The following is an 18,411-nucleotide window of genomic DNA, read 5'->3' as shown; positions in this document are numbered from 1 at the left end:
GAGATAGTAGTTTTCGATGGTTTGGTAATAACGTCATGGGATGGATGAGTAATGGAGTGAGAAATGTTGCTAATGGACTTGGACGGGCTGCTGGTGGTTCAATGGAATTGACTGGTAATGGAGTGAGAAATGTTGCTAATGGACTTGGATGGGCTGCTAGTGGTTCAATGGAATTGGCTGGCAATGGAGTGAGAAATGTTGCTAATGGACTTGGATGGGCTGCTGGTGGTTCAATAGAATTGGCTGGCAATGGAGTGAGAAATGTTGCTAATGGACTTGGACGGGCTGCTAGTGGTTCAATGGAATTGGCTGGCAATGGAGTGAGAAATGTTGCTAATGGACTTGGATGGGCTGCTAGTGGTTCAATGGAATTGGCTAATAATGGAGTGAGAAATGCTGCTAATGGACTTGGACGGGCTGCTAGTGGTTCAATGGAATTGGCTGGCAATGGAGTGAGAAATGTTGCTAATGGACTTGAGTGGGCTGCTGGTGGTTCAATGGAATTGGCTGGCAATGGAGTGAGAAATGTTGCTAATGGACTTGGATGGGCTGCTAGTGGTTCAATGGAATTGGCTGGCAATGGAGTGAGAAATATTGCTAATGGACTTGGATGGGCTGCTAGTGGTTCAATGGAATTGGCTGGCAATGGAGTGAGAAATGTTGCTAATGGACTTGGATGGGCTGCTAGTGGTTCAATGGAATTGGCTGGCAATGGAGTGAGAAATGTTGCTAATGGACTTGGATGGGCTGCTGGTGGTTCAATGGAATTGGCTGGCAATGGAGTGAGAAATGTTGCTAATGGACTTGGATGGGCTGCTAGTGGTTCAATGGAATTGGCTGGCAATGGAGTGAGAAATGTTGCTAATGGACTTGGATGGGCTGGTGGTGGTTCAATGGAATTGGCTAATAATGGAGTGAGAAATGTTGCTAATGGACTTGGATGGGCTGCTAGTGGTTCAATGGAATTGGCTGGCAATGGAGTGAGAAATGTTGCTAATGGACTTGGATGGGCTGCTGGTGGTTCAATGGAATTGGCTGGCAATGGAGTGAGAAATGTTGCTAATGGACTTGGATGGGCTGTTGGTGGTTCAATGGAATTGGCTAATAATGGAGTGAGAAATATTGCTAATGGACTTGGATGGGCTGCTAGTGGTTCAATGGAATTGGCTGGCAATGGAGTGAGAAATGTTGCTAATGGACTTGGATGGGCTGCTGGTGGTTCAATGGAATTGGCTGGCAATGGAGTGAGAAATGTTGCTAATGGACTTGGATGGGCTGTTGGTGGTTCAATGGAATTGGCTAATAATGGAGTGAGAAATGTTGCTAATGGACTTGGATGGGCTGCTAGTGGTTCAATGGAATTGGCTGGCAATGGAGTGAGAAATGTTGCTAATGGACTTGGATGGGCTGCTAGTGGTTCAATGGAATTGGCTGGCAATGGAGTGAGAAATGTTGCTAATGGACTTGGATGGGCTGCTAGTGGTTCAATGGAATTGGCTGGCAATGGAGTGAGAAATGTTGCTAATGGACTTGGATGGGCTGCTGGTGGTTCAATGGAATTGGCTAATAATGGAGTGAGAAATATTGCTAATGGACTTGGATGGGCTGCTAGTGGTTCAATGGAATTGGCTGGCAATGGAGTGAGAAATGTTGCTAATGGACTTGGATGGGCTGCTGGTGGTTCAATGGAATTGGCTGGCAATGGAGTGAGAAATGTTGCTAATGGACTTGGATGGGCTGCTAGTGGTTCAATGGAATTGGCTGGCAATGGAGTGAGAAATGTTGCTAATGGACTTGGATGGGCTGCTGGTGGTTCAATGGAATTGGCTAATAATGGAGTGAGAAATGTTGCTAATGGACTTGGATGGGCTGCTAGTGGTTCAATGGAATTGGCTGGCAATGGAGTGAGAAATGTTGCTAATGGACTTGGATGGGCTGCTGGTGGTTCAATGGAATTGGCTAATAATGGAGTGAGAAATGTTGCTAATGGACTTGGATGGGCTGGTGGTGGTTCAATGGAATTGGCTAATAATGGAGTGAGAAATGTTGCTAATGGACTTGGATGGGCTGCTAGTGGTTCAATGGAATTGGCTGGCAATGGAGTGAGAAATGTTGCTAATGGACTTGGATGGGCTGCTGGTGGTTCAATGGAATTGGCTAATAATGGAGTGAGAAATGTTGCTAATGGACTTGGATGGGCTGCTAGTGGTTCAATGGAATTGGCTGGCAATGGAGTGAGAAATGTTGCTAATGGACTTGGATGGGCTGCTGGTGGTTCAATGGAATTGGCTGGCAATGGAGTGAGAAATGTTGCTAATGGACTTGGATGGGCTGGTGGTGGTTCAATGGAATTGGCTGGCAATGGAGTGAGAAATGTTGCTAATGGATTTGGATGGGCTGCTAGTGGTTCAATGGAATTGGCTGGCAATGGAGTGAGAAATGTTGCTAATGGACTTGGATGGGCTGGTGGTGGTTCAATGGAATTGGCTGGCAATGGAGTGAGAAATGTTGCTAATGGATTTGGATGGGCTGCTAGTGGTTCAATTGAATTGGCTGATAACGTAGTGAGAAATGCTGCTAATGGACTTGGATGGGCTGCTAGTGGTTCAATGGAATTGGCTGGCAATGGAGTGAGAAATGTTGCTAATGGACTTGGATGGGCTGCTAGTGGTTCAATGGAATTGGCTGGCAATGGAGTGAGAAATGTTGCTAATGGACTTGGATGGGCTGGTGGTGGTTCAATGGAATTGGCTAATAATGGAGTGAGAAATGTTGCTAATGGATTTGGATGGGCTGCTAGTGGTTCAATTGAATTGGCTAATAATGGAGTGAGAAATGCTGCTAATGGACTTGGATGGGCTGCTAGTGGTTCAATGGAATTGGCTGGCAATGGAGTGAGAAATTCTGCTAATGGACTTGGACGGGCTGCTGGTGGTTCAATGGAATTGGCTGGCAATGGAGTGAGAAATGTTGCTAATGGACTTGGATGGGCTGTTGGTGGTTCAATGGAATTGGCTGGCAATGGAGTGAGAAATGTTGCTAATGGACTTGGATGGGCTGCTGGTGGTTCAATGGAATTGGCTGGCAATGGAGTGAGAAATGTTGCTAATGGACTTGGATGGGCTGGTGGTGGTTCAATGGAATTGGCTGCTAATGGAGTAAGAAATGTTGCTAATGGACTTGGATGTATGGCTAGTTCCGCAATGGAATTGTCTGGTGAGGGATTAAAAAAGTTGCTAATGGACTTGGATGGGCTGCTAATGGTGGAGTGCAATTGGCCAGTAATGGAGCAAAGATTGTTGCCGATAAACTTGGACATGCTGCTAATGGAATAAAAAATGTTGCTAATGGACTTGGATGGGCTGCTAGTAGTGCAATGGAATTCGCTGGCAAAGGAGTAAAAGATGTTGCTAATGGACTTGGATGGGTTGCTAGTAGTGGAATGGAATTGGCTGGTAAAGGGGTAAAATATGTCGCTGATGGACTCGGATGGGCTGCTAGTCGTTCAATGGAATTGGCTGGTAAAGGGGCAAAATATGTTGCTAATGGACTTGGATGGGTTGGTAGTAGTGGAATGGAATTGGCTGGTAAAGGGGTAAAATATGTCGCTGATGGACTCGGATGGGCTGCTAGTCGTTCAATGGAATTGGCTGGTAAAGGAGTAAAATATGTTGCTAATGGACTTGGATGGGTTGGTAGTAGTGGAATGGAATTGGCTGGTAAAGGGGTAAAATATGTCGCTGATGGACTCGGATGGGCTGCTAGTGGTTCAATGGAATTGGCTAGTAAAGGAGTAGAATATGTTGCTAATGGACTTGGATGGGTTGGTAGCAGTGCACTGGAATTCTTTGGTAATGAAATAAGTAAGTTAGCAAATGGAGCGAAAACGGTTGTTAATAAAGTACGACAGGTTGCTAATGGTGTCATGCGATGGGCTGGTAGTAAAATGCCATGGCTTGCTAATAAACTAGAATGGCTTAGCTTTGGAATGGATTGGTTCAGTAGCGTATTAAGAAGGGGTCGTCACAGCCTAGGTTTTGTTAGCGGTTTAATGGAAGGGGTTATTAGTGGATTAAAATGGATTGGTAGTGGAATGGGATTGGTTGCCAGTAATATAGTTGGAATTATTGGTAGTGTAGCGGGTTGGGTTGGTAGTGGGCTGGGTTTGGTTGTTAGTAGTATAGTTGGAATTATTGGTAATGTAGTGGGTTGGGTTGGTAGTGGGCTGGGTTTTGTTGTTCGTAGTATAGTTGGAATTATTGGTAGTGTAGTGGAGTGGGTTGCTCATAGTGTTGTGGGATGGGTTTTTATTAATGTAGTGGGACTAGTTAGTAGTGTACTAAGGTTAGTTGGCAGTGTAGTGGAGTGGATTGGTTACGGACTGGGATTTGTTGTTAGCGGCATTGTGGGATTGGTTTCTAGAGCAGTGAGATTGGTTGTTAGTAAAGTAGTGGAATGGGTTACTAGTATAGTGGGATGGATTGCCTGTACTGCATTGGGAAGGTTCCTTTTTAGTATAGTGCAATGGGTTGCCAGCACAGTAGAATGGCTTTCCCGGATTGTTAATAGAGGTATTGCTACACTAAAGGAATTGTTTGGTGCTGCAGTGAAATGAATGAAAGATGCCATTAATAGTTTAAAAAGAAAACAAAAATGGCTTTATATACTAATTAGATGGATTTTGGATGGATTGAGGTTTATTGTTTTTCCAGACAAATGGGTTGATAAAGTATTAAGAAAGATCGGTAGAGTAGTTTTGTTGTTTTATGCATCTGTGTTATCTAGGTTGGGTGCTGTACTGATACTGCTTGATAGTATAAGAGGAGAAGGCGGTGGACAGCCACAAAAGGGCGGTATAGTAGGATGGGTTCGTCGGAGCATAAGAAGATTTTGTAGTAGGGAATTGATAATGGATGGTAAAAAGATGGTAAAGCGGGGTTGTAAAGTCAGAGACGCTGGTGTTAGACTGGTAAGTAACAAGAATGAAATAGAAGAAAATGGTGGGGAGCTTGAAAGTGGGGCCAATAGAGTTGGTAAAGTAGCTGGTGTTCTCGCTGGAACAATGAGAATAAATGGTAAAAGACTTGAAGATTTTGCTAGATTTCTAGAAAAGGAAGAAAACTTCTGGTCCATGGTGAGTTGTATGGCATTGATGGTGATAATGTTGGGTGTGTAGTAGATTCTCTGATACTGTCAGTGGTCAAGGGAAAGTAGTTAGTAATGGCCAATGAATACTGTTGCAAGTGGCCATCGATAGTGATCAGATCAAGTGGATGTAGTTATATATTAAGGGCTAGAAATTTATAAGAAATGAAAAACAGAAAAATCGATAACAAAATACGGAAACATTAATGTTAAAAATACGATTTTAAAAAGTCCCATGTACCTATAGGGTAGGAAATAGGGGAGGGATCCTTAGCTTGGGTGGATCTGAACACCCCATGATATCAGATTTCTACCACATCTTGGAACTCCTGCTATAACAGTGATTTGCTTTGGATAGGTTTGAAGGGTAAACTGGACATTTGTAGTTCTTGGATTGATTAAAGTGGTTTTCAACGACAGATCTACAATAACAATAAAAGCAGAGAGCAGTAACAGTTGCATAAGGGATGTGGCGTTCCTACTTGAAACAGAGCGAGATCAGATATCTGAGAGCTATTCCCCCACCATAAACAATACCATCATATTTACTACCACAAACCAGGACCACAAAACCACAAGTCACAACCACAACAGTGACTACCACCAAAACGTCAACCATCACTATAATGACTACAACTACCCACACAAACGCCATCACTTGTCCAACCACCTCCATCGCTGCCACAACCACCACAGCCAACACATCAGCCACTACTATTCTTACTACTACTGCTTCGAATACCACCACTATCACTATAACCAGTACTACACGGACAGAGTTGGTGATCAAAACAGTTGACTAATGAAAGAGAATGACCAATGAATATGAAATGCAGAAGCTTCAGTATATATATATATATATATATATATATATATATATATATATATATATATATATATATATATATATATATATGTATGTATATATATATATATATATATATATATATATATATATATATATATATATATATATATATATATATATATATATATGTATGTATGTATATATATATGTATGTATGTATATATATATATATATATATATATATATATATATATATATATATATATATATATATATATATATGTATGTATGTATATATATATATATATATATATATATATATATATATATATATATATATATATATATATATATATATATAGATTGGAGCCTGGTGTTGCCATCCGGTTTCACCAGTCCTCAGTCAAATCGTCCAACCCATGCTAGCATGGAAAGCGGACGTTAAACGATGATGATGATGATGATGATATATATATATGTATGTATATATATATATATATATATATGTTTCCATGGGTATTTCCCTTCTCTTCTTTCCTGTGATAATTTCTCTCGGGCTGCGTGGTGTTGTTGAGTATTTCGATGTAAAATTTCTCTTCTTCTTCCCTGTAATATATGTTCTCTTTCTACTCTATGTTGTTGAGAGTCCTGAAGTAAAATTTCGGAGTGACGTGCTTGGCTCAAGTTATCCTGCGCTTCTCTCCGTCGTGCAGCATTTATGTTTCTTACAGCTTCTCGTCGGTCACTACTCGATCTTCTTCGTCTCTCCTGTTGACGAAGTCTGGCTGCTTCTCTTCTCTGGCTAGCAATATCAATACTCATAATGGGGGTCTTCATAATTACAAAAAATAAGAAAATGTGTGTTTAAGCAGTGACATCAAATTTATCAAAAATACAAAAAAAAAAGCGTAGCACATTTACGGTGTTTTCACTGCATATAATTATTTTGAAACACCTTTATATATTCTGCTTCGTATTCGTCATTATAGTATGGATTTTAATGAGCAAATATTTATTAAAACATACAGGTAACAATAAATTTAAATAGAATTATCTTTCACACGTCCTTCAATTTTCAAACTTTGATATCCATGAACCTTTAAAGCTTTCATATCTGTGAACCTCAAAAATTTTTATTTACCCATCAACCTATTACAGAAAATTAAACCTCCTTGTACTCCTACCTACATGGTGTTTTAAATATTTATTTTATTTTCTCTCATCTTCCTTCTAATCGTACTAATGGCGTAAGCCTGCTGTCTTATTAAAATCCAACCATATGGCCTGAGATACACTAACACAGGAGGGATCATTTGAAGGAGTTTTGGTTGCTATTTGTCCCAAGTCGAGCGACTGCATAGATGTTTTGTTGGAATATCAATTGCTGAATGAGAAACAGATAAGAGAAAAGAGTCCTCAATGTCGCCCACAGAATACTGAAATCTGAGTCTATGTATCTATGTAGCAACTTTTTTTCAGCTATATATCTACTGACTCTTACTTTCTCTCTCACTTCCTTTGCGTCCCGTCTCTCTCCCGCTTTTAATTTAACAATCTGTATATGTATCTATGTATCTACTTTTTTTATCTATGTATCTATTTCTTTCTCTCTTAATACTGAAGAAAAGTGTGACGGACAGACGGACGGACGCGGCTCATATCATAATATAGATTATTATTATTATTATTATTATTATTATTATTATCGTTGTTGTTGCTGTTGTTATTATTATTAAATAATCTAGTGCGGTCAGTGGCTTCAATTTGAACAACATAGACGTATACATAAATTATATGCATATATAGGTTTGATAATGCAAACAGCACAGTGGAACTCAAAACGCAAATATACTTTCCTATTAATAATCAGCAGTTTGGTGCGTTGGCGCTTACATACATAATACATGCATATATATATATATATATATATATATATATATATATATATATATATATATTGTATTCCTGTGAAACTTGGACATGTTATGAAAGGTATTTTAAAATGTTAGAAAAATTTCACCAAAAATGCCTTCGTCATATTTTAAAAATTAAATGGAATTCTTTTACTCCAAACACAGATATACTTGCATCTGCAGGCATCCCCTCAATTAAAGCCATGATTTTGAGGAACCAATTGAGATGGTGTGGCCATATTGTTTGAATGGCAGATGAATGCATGCCGAAACAGCTGTTTTGTGGTGAGCTTGCAGAGGGGAAACGTTATCGGCATAAACCTAAAACAAGGTTTAAGGATGGCATAAGGACTGCTATGAAGTCAATTGGAATGGCTCCAAAAGATATAGAAACCCTCGCTTCAGATCAAGTTGGATGGCAAACAAGGGTGTGGAGTGGAGTGAAAACGTTTGAAGAGGCCAAGATGATGCAAGCAGGACTCGAGATATTGAAGGAAAAATGTAAAGATCGAGGTGAATGACAAGGACCTTTTTGTGTGCACAGTCTGTGACAGACCATGTCTGTCTTTGGCTGGCCTCAAATCTCACCTGCGAACCCATGAAAAACAAACTTCAACCAACTATTCTGACTATATGTCTGTGCACACGTTTGAATGTAGTGTATGCCAGAAGGCTTGCAAATCCAATGGGGGTCTTAAAAGACATGTTAGGATCCACAATGAGCAGAACTTACTTGCAGGTATTGGTAGTGCAAATCAGAGGTGCAATCTGTGAGGGTGTTTTTTCAAAACATTGTCTGGTTTAAAAAGCCACATCAGACGCCATGAAAGGGCTAAGGTGTAGGTGCAGGAGGTGGTCAAACTCTGTGTAAGGAGTAGACAATCACCATATATATATATATATATATATATATATATATATATATATATATATATATATATATATATATATATATATATATTCTGATGAATTTCTGTTGATTTACCGTGAAGTCATATATACTGTTGTGGTGGAATCTGAACACCCCCGTGAATTGATAAATGAACGGTTCTGAAATATATAAATACGCATGTATGCTGGAGATAAGAGAACAGTCGTATGCCCGGCTATATTTTATATAGAGAGTCGTAGATGCCAGTAAGAAGTGATATCGTTGGATTATATGGGTTCGTGATTTGAACAGTTGGTGAGTGAATATACGATAAGTCCGCAACTACATTAAGCGCCATAACAGTGGAGACAATGATTCGAACTAAGCGCAGTGGAAAATATTTTAAAAATCTTGTCACTTTTTAAAAGTGGTGACAAGGATTCTAATTTCACGCACTGCACAAAAGTAGAACAGAGGTTTCGAATTTCGCACCGCGAAAAATAATATAAAACTGCCCATTTCATAATAGTGAGACATTCAAAGTTCTTAGCATGGAAGAACTGTTAGCCTCCTTGCTTACTGCAACAACAGTTGGAACAGCAACTTCTACAGCAGCAACAAGGGATCTTGTTCAAAACGGGGGCACCAGTTTTCATTAATGTTTTATGTAGTGTTTTTGGTACCGAAAGACTTTCAAACTTCGTATACTTATCTATTTTGTGTTATAGAACAGAAAAAAATTTTTGTATTCGAATTTATTTCATGTAAAAAATTGTCTTATTTCGATAATTTCAACCAATCACTGACAAGTATTCAGCTGTTTACACTTACTCCTTTGGCAGTTTAAGGTGTAAAGCGTATTTAATCTCCATTTATAATTTCGTTAACATCTGCCTGAACTGTATGTGTACAACATTTGCTTTTTTCATTTTCTTTCACGCGTGTTTATTTCGTTAACATCTGCCTGAACTGTATGAAAGGTTTATTAGCTACTGCCTAACCCTAACCCTACTGCTAATATGCTTCAGCCATTTTTTGACAAGGAAATAATAATTTTATCACCGCCAGAATCGTTTGAGAATCGTTTGTTTACGTAGTCAGCACTTAATGTATTCGACTGAATGGACGTCAGTCATTCGTTGAAATTACAGAAATACGACAACTTTAACATGAAATAACTTGCGATGTACGTTTTTTTGTTAAGAAGACTAAGAGAAAAAGATGTTTTATATGACACATTCTACCAGTGTCCCAAGTTTCAAAGTGTTTCGTTAAGAAAATACTGGTTTTGAACAAGATCCGCAACAAGAACAATGGAAACAGCAACAACAATAACAAACTCAGCAGGCAGTTGTTAGAATTGTTGCTGCTGTCGACGAATACGTCCGGGATCTTTTTTAAAACGGGGGCCACATTTTTCATTAACGAAACACTTTGAAACTTGGAACACTGGTAGAATGTGTCATATAAAACATCTTTTTCTCTTAGTCTTCTTAAAAAAAAAAGAAATCCATAAGTTATTCCATGTTGAAGTTGTCGTATTTCTGTAATTTCAACCAATCACTGACGTCCATTCAGCCGATATACATTAAGTGCCGACTACATAAACAAACGATTCTGAAACAATTAACCCTAACCCTAGGGTTAGGGTTAAAGCAAATTTAAAATGAAAAAAGCAAATAAAACGAAGGTATGGAGATTAAATACGCTTTACATCGCTTAATCAGCCAAAGGAGTAAATATAAACAACTGAATACTTGTCAGTAATTGGTTGAAATTATCGAAATAAGACAATTTTTTACATGAAATAAATTCGAATACAAAAATATTTTTCTTTTCTATAACACAAAATAGATAAGTATACGAAGTTTGAAAGTCTTTCCGTACCAAAAACACTACGTAAAACATTAATGAAAAATGTGGCCCCCGTTTAAAAATAGATCCCACGTCCGGTTTGTTTCGGCGGATGGAGTAGCTAATTCGATTGTGGAATTTGTTTATAACCCTGAAAAAGGGACTGCGTTTTCGGCATACTTTAGAAGGCATGAGGAAATATTTAAGGAAAAATGTAAAAGTTGGACAGATGAAAAAAGGTAAGGCTTCTTTTACGAAAACCAGCACCGGCAGAACAAGAAAAATATTGCAATTTCATATTGCCAAGGAAACCGCCAGAAATTTGTTTCGAGGAAACAACTAACCTATTAGCTAAAGGGATTCAGCGAAAGGGATTCATTATTTTAACATTCGCTGAGAATGTCTGAATTTGAAAAAGAATGAAACAGATGACATTGTTACGTACGCAGGTATCGTAAACAAAGAATGTGAAAAATTCAAGCTAAGTGAGTTGACTCTAGACATGTTCAAATTAATCGTAAAAGGATTAATTGCAAGTAAAAATGGGAGAAACGAGTTCGAATATTAACAAAATTAGAGCAAAATAGTAAATTAATTTTACAAACAGTGGCGGATGAATACCAAAGGATAATTAATCTAAGACATGACACAAGAAATAATGAAAGGAACGATGTAAATATACAGGCATGTCGACATATAACAAACGAGGAGAAAATAAAACAACCAGGACCCAAACCGTGCTATGTGTGTGTTGTGTGGTGAAATACATTTTAAAGGGGCATACGTGGAAACACAAGAGACATCTGAACTAAATGAGAAAAGTTTTACAGAAGAAAAAATAAAGCAGGAAGAGCCGATGAAAATTCTGTATGACATGTTTGGTGTTACGGTATTTTAAGAAGCGGTTGAACCAACGTGTACATCAACTAGGAAGAAGAAAAAAGCGGACGGAAATGTTGAAAATTGAAACAAAAAGAAAGAAATATTCCATTTTCTCCCCGAGGAAGTAAAGCAAAAATCGGGGAGGGTTGGCGGTAATAAATGTATATATATTGACTCTCAGAGCAGTCAAACTTCCAACGTGAATCGGCTTTGAAATGTATAAATAAGAGGACAGTGTTGTATACGCAGCCATCTATTATAGAGAAGCCAGTAAGAAGAGATAACGCTGGATTACGTGTTGGTGATTGGAACAGTTGGTGAATGAATATACAGTAAGTCCACAACTACATTAAAACTTCATAACAATTACAAACTTTTTGACATAATTATAACTAAAAGCCCCATAGTTGCTAGTACTCAGAGATTCATATATCTTCTCTATTACCTGGTTATCCAACCTGTTTTTTTTTCTTCAACTACAGTTGTTTGTAGGCCTCTTCCCCTGCCGCGAGACAGTATATTTTTTCATTAATACTTTTGAAAAAAAAAACATCAACCACAAGTGCGACGAACAATTTACAGGTATCTTGTAATTCTGTCTGACTCATCATTTGTGTTTTTTATTTTCCTTTTATATATATATATTTTTTTTTCCTATATATGAAACTGTTTTTCTTCAACGTTTAACCACAAAGTGTTCTTTCTTTTGGTTCCCCATTTGTTTTTCTGTCATTATCCGCTTCAACATCCTTCTCTCATCCACATTTTATGCTTCTTTGATTACTTTCTCTAGGGGTTGCACATGTTACATAACTTTCCAGTCTTTTCATTTTACTATTTCTATAATTATTTTTGAATACACAGCTTTATCCTAAGTTTTTGTTCTTTATACCTTCTCTTTCACCTCACAAACAGGCCCGTCAGATCCTCCTAAACCCCTCACATATACAGCCCGAGAAACCAAAGCACTCCAAACCACCGCACACACACCTCTCTTAAATTCCCCCATAGAATCTCATTCCACATGGCCCATAAGCATTTCTGTAATCACCCTTTCTCATTCTTTTATTTTTCTTTCACGAATGACAAACGTTTGAAATGTGATGCTTTCCTATTTTATTTAAACGTTAATCTATACTATAAAAGGCAAATTTTCTCTGTGTGTGTATGTTTAAAATTCATACATTTACACAATTCCAAATTTCTTCGATTAAACAATCGCAATTAATATTCTAAATACAATTTTTTAGGTCACTGCGTCATTTTTTCACTCCAAAAATTTCCTAATAATGAATATAATCCATAAAACTACACGAGTAAACATTTTCTCCCTAATAAAATCTAATTTCCTCTTTCTAATACAAATCCTTTCAACTCCTACTTTCTCTTATGAACCAACAACAAATACAAAAAGAAAGGAAGGAGAAAAAGAAAACTTATCAAAACTGAAACAATCACATTTCGATACTGTAATGACAGATACTAAAACTACATACAAAATTACTTTGCCCCTCTAAAATTAACTATTTCTATTCCTCTTACACATCGTTTCAATTGCTACTTTCTCTTATGAATGTTTAAGAACGATCCAAGAAAAAAGACAGAGAAACGAAGGAGAGTGAGAGTCAAATAAACAGACACACTACCAATCATACGTAAATACACACATATATATGTACCTATGGTTACCAATGACCTCATTCCAATTTGGCGGGAATTGTAAGTTTACTTTCCATTTCTAACACCGTCCTTCACCATCGAGACATCTTTCTCAAATACGATCAACAAACATTTATTCCCTACAAACTGTGAGTTTTTTTTCAAAATCTTTTCGTAAATCTTGAGATTAACACCCGCATCATTACCTACCTAACCCTAACAAGCCCTAACACTGTAGTGAAAATCGTACGGGTGTTAATCTGAAAATTTAACAATCTTTTTTAAAACACTTTTACTTCCTAACATCTTTTTTATTTAGTGTGTGTGTTGCCCATATATATATACACTTAAGACTTAGTTGTGGGTTGGGAGTTTGATCGGCAGAGGTCATTATTATTATTATTATTTATTTATTAGTATTATTTTAAATTTTTCCCACAACGGCGGCTTCGGGCAGGTGGAGAATAGTCGATTATATTGACCCCTGTGTTCAACTGGTACTTATTTTTTAGACCCCGAAAGGATGAAAGGCAAAGTCAACTTCGGCGGAATTTTCTAACCCTAACCCCGTTTGCCAAAGCGCATTTTTTCCTTCATATTTATTTACATATAGTCCATCTGGACCAATGCAAGATTTGGATTGTCCGCGTTTAGCTGACAATCGTCAAAATTAAAAAATAAAAAAGTTATAGCCATTTTCCCTCAGTGTCTAATTCCAATGTCCACCCTGAATTTTTTAAATATCTTTCTTAAAACGCATTTTATTTAATGTGTATGCGTGTGTGTGTTGCCCATGTATATATACACTTAAGACTTAGTTGTGGGTTGGGAGTTTGATCTGCAGAGGTCATTATTATTATTATTATTCAGATTAACACCCGCACGATTTTCACTAGGGTGTTAGGGTTACGGTTTTTGGGTCAGGGTTACGGTTTTAGGGTTACGATGAGGGTTAGTCTTACGGTTTTAGGGTTAGGGTTACGTAATCGTGCGGGTGAACAGCCTTCAGACTTTCCCTATTAATTTCGTCTTTTGAATTATGAACATATTTACATCATAAGGGTTTTTTCATTGTAAGGCTTTCTTTTTTAGTTGATTTTCACCTAGCAAGACTTATCGTAGATGGCGTAATAAGTCACACCCGGACAACGTCGGGTTATACTACTAGTATTATATATTTGTTAAAACTTATTCTTAACCTGTTGTCATTTTTCATATATATATATATATTCATATATATATATATATCCAAAGTTTTAAATTTAAGAGAGATTTGACGCTAATATCCATTATTAATGTAATTTATTCCTATATCTCTCTTAAATTTAAAACTTTGGATATATAAACAAGGAGAACGATCCCTAAGGAGTCTAATTTAGACTTTTTTGCGGTGAAATCTCCTGCTATATTGGTAACGATTGCATAGTTTTCTATGAAAAATTATATGTGTGTGTGTGTGTGTGTGTGTGTGTATGTATATATATGCATATGTAGAAATTCTATACCCATTACTCGTCTATTCAAATATTCTACATCCAGTTATTATACATTCAGAGCCTCCATTTTTTTCCTACACGCCGACACAGACCATTTCATGTCCACTACACAAATGGTTCTAGCATTGATCTTGGTTATAGTGCTTGCATCTCCACACGGCACAGAGAACCACACCAACCAAGATCTTACTCTTGTCAGGTCAAACCAAGCTGAGCAAGTCTAGAGGGAAGTTGAACTAAATGAGAATCGCTACTAAAATACTTGGAGGAGCAATGTGGTGGAGGTACACTTTAGGTGGAGGTAGACTTTAGGTGGAAGAATCCATTAAGCAATAATTAACGATGAATTTCACAAGTTGCTGAAAGATGGAAGCGTAATGATATTGACCTGAGACTCCAAATTCCAGAAATGCAAACCCTTGTTTGTCCATCTTATTGTGGCTATCTTGTTGGCACTCCGTCGCTTACGACGTCGAGGGTTCCAGTTGATCCGATCAACAGAACAGCTTGCTCGTGAAATTAACGTGCAAGTGGCTGAGCACTCCACAGACACGTGTACTCTTAACGTAGTTCTCGGGGATATTCAGCGTGACACAGTGTGACAAGGCTGGCCCCTTTGAATTACAGGCCCAACAGAAACAGGAAGTAAGAGTGAGAGAAAGTTGTGGTGGAAGAGTACAGCAGGGTTCGCCACCATCCCCTGCCGGAACCTCGTGGAGCTTTTAGGTGTTTTCGCTCAATAAACACTCACAACGCCCGGTTTGGGCATCGAAACCGCGATCCTATGACCGCGAGTCCGCTGCCCTAACCAATGGGCCATTGCGCCTCTACTGTGGATATCTTAAATTGTCCATTTTATTGAAAATTTCTATATCACTTTTCTCTTGTATTTCGTTCAAATTCTAACAAACACAAAAAGATACAAAATTACGTTTCTCATATATGGTAAATACTCTAACGATCTTTCTAAATTAATTATTGGTTGTTATTTTATTTTATTTTCCAATAAATTCTAATTTGAACCCACATCTTGTTCTTTGCTCCTTCTTCATACAATCTGAAATTTTACATTTTACTTTAAACGAATCGCTCTTTTATCGATAACTGCAAGGCTCTGTCTATTTTAAGTCCTAGAGCATGTATATATGTTATGGCTGAGTTAACATGTTTTGGAGGAAAGGATAATTTGAAACTTTAGAATTGTTTCTCCTTCAAAAAACCTCATCAGATTAGCACTGAAATTTCTTAACTCATTTACTTATGAATTTATTCGAAATTTCTAGAAGTTATACCCACCTTCTTCGAACTCACTAACAGTATACATGCTTACACCTACATATATTCATACGTACACATAAGGTGGCTGTCAACTCGTACTTAAGGATGACCAACACTGATAAAAACACTGGCTGTCAGCAATTGTTAGGAGTGATGTGGTTGCAGAAATTGTCTGACAGCCATGACTAGGTTCTCCTGCTTGTGTGACATAGTGTAGAATCTTGTTGGCAGAAATAGGGTCCTCCAGCAGTCCCCTTCTTGATCCAGAGCAGCGCTACCTTCTCCAGGCACTTGAGGAAGGCTTCCGTGTTGAGTCTGAGGCCTTGTAGGAATATGAATGGAGGCATAACGTCGCCATCACTAGTGATCACTCCAAATCTCATGATGTTGACTGGATGTTTTGGGGACACAGCAAGCTAACGGTTGTTCTGTGTGTTCATCATCTGATCCTGGCAGAAATTTGTCTCGTCTAAGAAAAACCAAAGCATGTTCGGTTCGAGGAGATGCTTCGTAGCGCAGTCTTTCTCTTCTCCGTGATGGCTTGTGTTAAAAATTGGCCCTTTCTCATCTTGCTTGAGGAATACCGAATGTCTTCATGCACTGCCTAACTGATAAGAAACTCAGACACTTCCATGTCCCTGGCAATAAATCTTGTTGACTTGGAGGGATCGTTGTTAATCATGGCCTGGATCTCGCCAACAAATTCAAAAGTTCTTTTGTGATCAGAACGACGAGAGTGAGTTTTCTGAGTTGCCGTACCATCATAATCACCATTAGACTCGTCCAATTCTTTCCGAATCCTCTGCACTGTCCACACATTAACAGCCAAACACTCTGAGATGTTCATATTGGAGCATCTGGCGCGAATGCCAAGCAGTATAGCATGTCGTTTCCAAATTTCTGGCAGATTGAATTGCTTCTTGGTACTGTTTTTCTCTCAGAAGATACCCAATTACTCTACTATATTGTGTGGGACATAGGCGACTTTAAACTAGGATGGGTTTAGTGTAAGGATATTAATGCTGGATTACCTAAAAGGGGCCTATGTAAGAAGATCTGTTAACCAAACTTTAATTGCAAAGTAGTTTATGCCAACATTTGGAATCGAATTCTACAAATTTCTGTGATGAAGAACTATGGGTACCATTAGTTGAGAAGATGCATATTGGATCCCTAATATTATTTATATCTAGAGAAAGCAAATTTACTCTTGTGCAGGTAGGCTCTTTCGCTCTTCCCTCGAGTTAAGTAATGAAAGGCCGGCCTTTCATACCAAAAGGTTTTCAACGATGAACAAGTGGCATTTCTTATTTTATACATTGTACGAAGGTGCAGAGGCAAGGAATTTTTATTCTATATCAAATCTAATATATTTAGCTTTAAGTTCCCAAATATATTTACTTAATATCAACACTTGGGATACTTTATTGATCTGTAGAGGAAATCCACTCCATAGATATCAAAACCCACAAAATCCGGAGAACAACTGGGAAATTCCAGAGAAACAGTGATGTTAATAGGCTCTACCTAAGAAGAAATGAAGGTGGTAGAGGTCTGAGATCAGTGCAAATGGTCTTCGAATGGTATCACTCAGGCAGCACCTGCTAAACAGCAGCAAAAATAAATCTATTAATGCAGTGCTGAAAAGTGAAGTGAGCAACATTTTGCGAGTTGAAAGTGAGCTTCTCAAGAAACGCTCACATCCTGATGATCCCCACCACTGGGACTGTAAAAATCTATAAAACTTTCCAGAAGTTTATCATTTAAATATATATGAGCATGTCTAAATATGCAACTGCATGCATGAGAATACATACATAAAGCAAAACATACAAATCTCCCTTCTTGGCACTCCGTCGCTTACGACATCGAGGGTTCCAGTTGATTCGATCAACGGAACAGCCTGCTCGTGAAATTAACGTGCAAGTGGCTGAGCACTCCACAGACACGTGTAACTTTAACGTAGTTCTCGGGGAGGTTCAGCGTGATACAGTGTGACAAAGCTGACCCTTTGAATTACAGGTACAAACAGGAAGTGAGAAAAAGTTGTGGTGGAAGAGTACAGCAGGGTTCGCCACCATCCCCTGATGGAGCCTCGTGGAACTTTTAGGTGTTTTCGCTCAATAAACACTCACAACGCCCGGTCCGGGAATCGAAACCGCGATCCTATGACCGCGAGTCCGCTGCCCTAACCACTGGCCCATTGCGCCTCCACCCAAATCTCCCTACATACAAAAAAAAAAAAAATACTCTATTGTTGATGTTGAAATTCCAAAGAAGGAACCTTGGATCTAGGTGAGAAAGCCAGCGGATCGATAGTGGGCTGCCATTCGACTGGCAAGGATGACACACGATGCTATATTTTATTTTCCTCGGAAAGATGACAATGATTTTAATGAATTACACACACACACACATATATATATACATAGTTGTAAATACATACGTAATACATACATACGTTCTTACACATACACACATGCATACACATAAGCATATACATAT

General features: G+C 38.2%; 1 protein-coding gene across 1 annotated transcript in view; it reads left to right on the top strand.

Moving 5' to 3' along the window:
- The first annotated feature begins 11,217 nt into the window (after positions 1 to 11,217).
- Positions 11,218 to 18,411, top strand: part of LOC106882449 (uncharacterized) — a 44,292-nt gene continuing 37,098 nt past the window's right edge. Inside the window, exon 1 of the mRNA XM_089345839.1 lies at positions 11,218 to 11,805. Coding sequence (XP_089201965.1) covers positions 11,795 to 11,805 — 11 coding nt within the window. The 5' untranslated portion in view covers positions 11,218 to 11,794. The remainder of the gene's footprint in view (positions 11,806 to 18,411) is intronic.

The sequence above is a fragment of the Octopus bimaculoides genome, chromosome 30 (assembly GCF_046866305.1).
Source record: "Octopus bimaculoides isolate indiv1 chromosome 30, ASM4686630v1, whole genome shotgun sequence".
In the NCBI taxonomy this organism is placed as follows: domain Eukaryota; kingdom Metazoa; phylum Mollusca; class Cephalopoda; order Octopoda; family Octopodidae; genus Octopus; species Octopus bimaculoides.
This window is presented reverse-complemented; position numbering and strand designations above follow the sequence as displayed.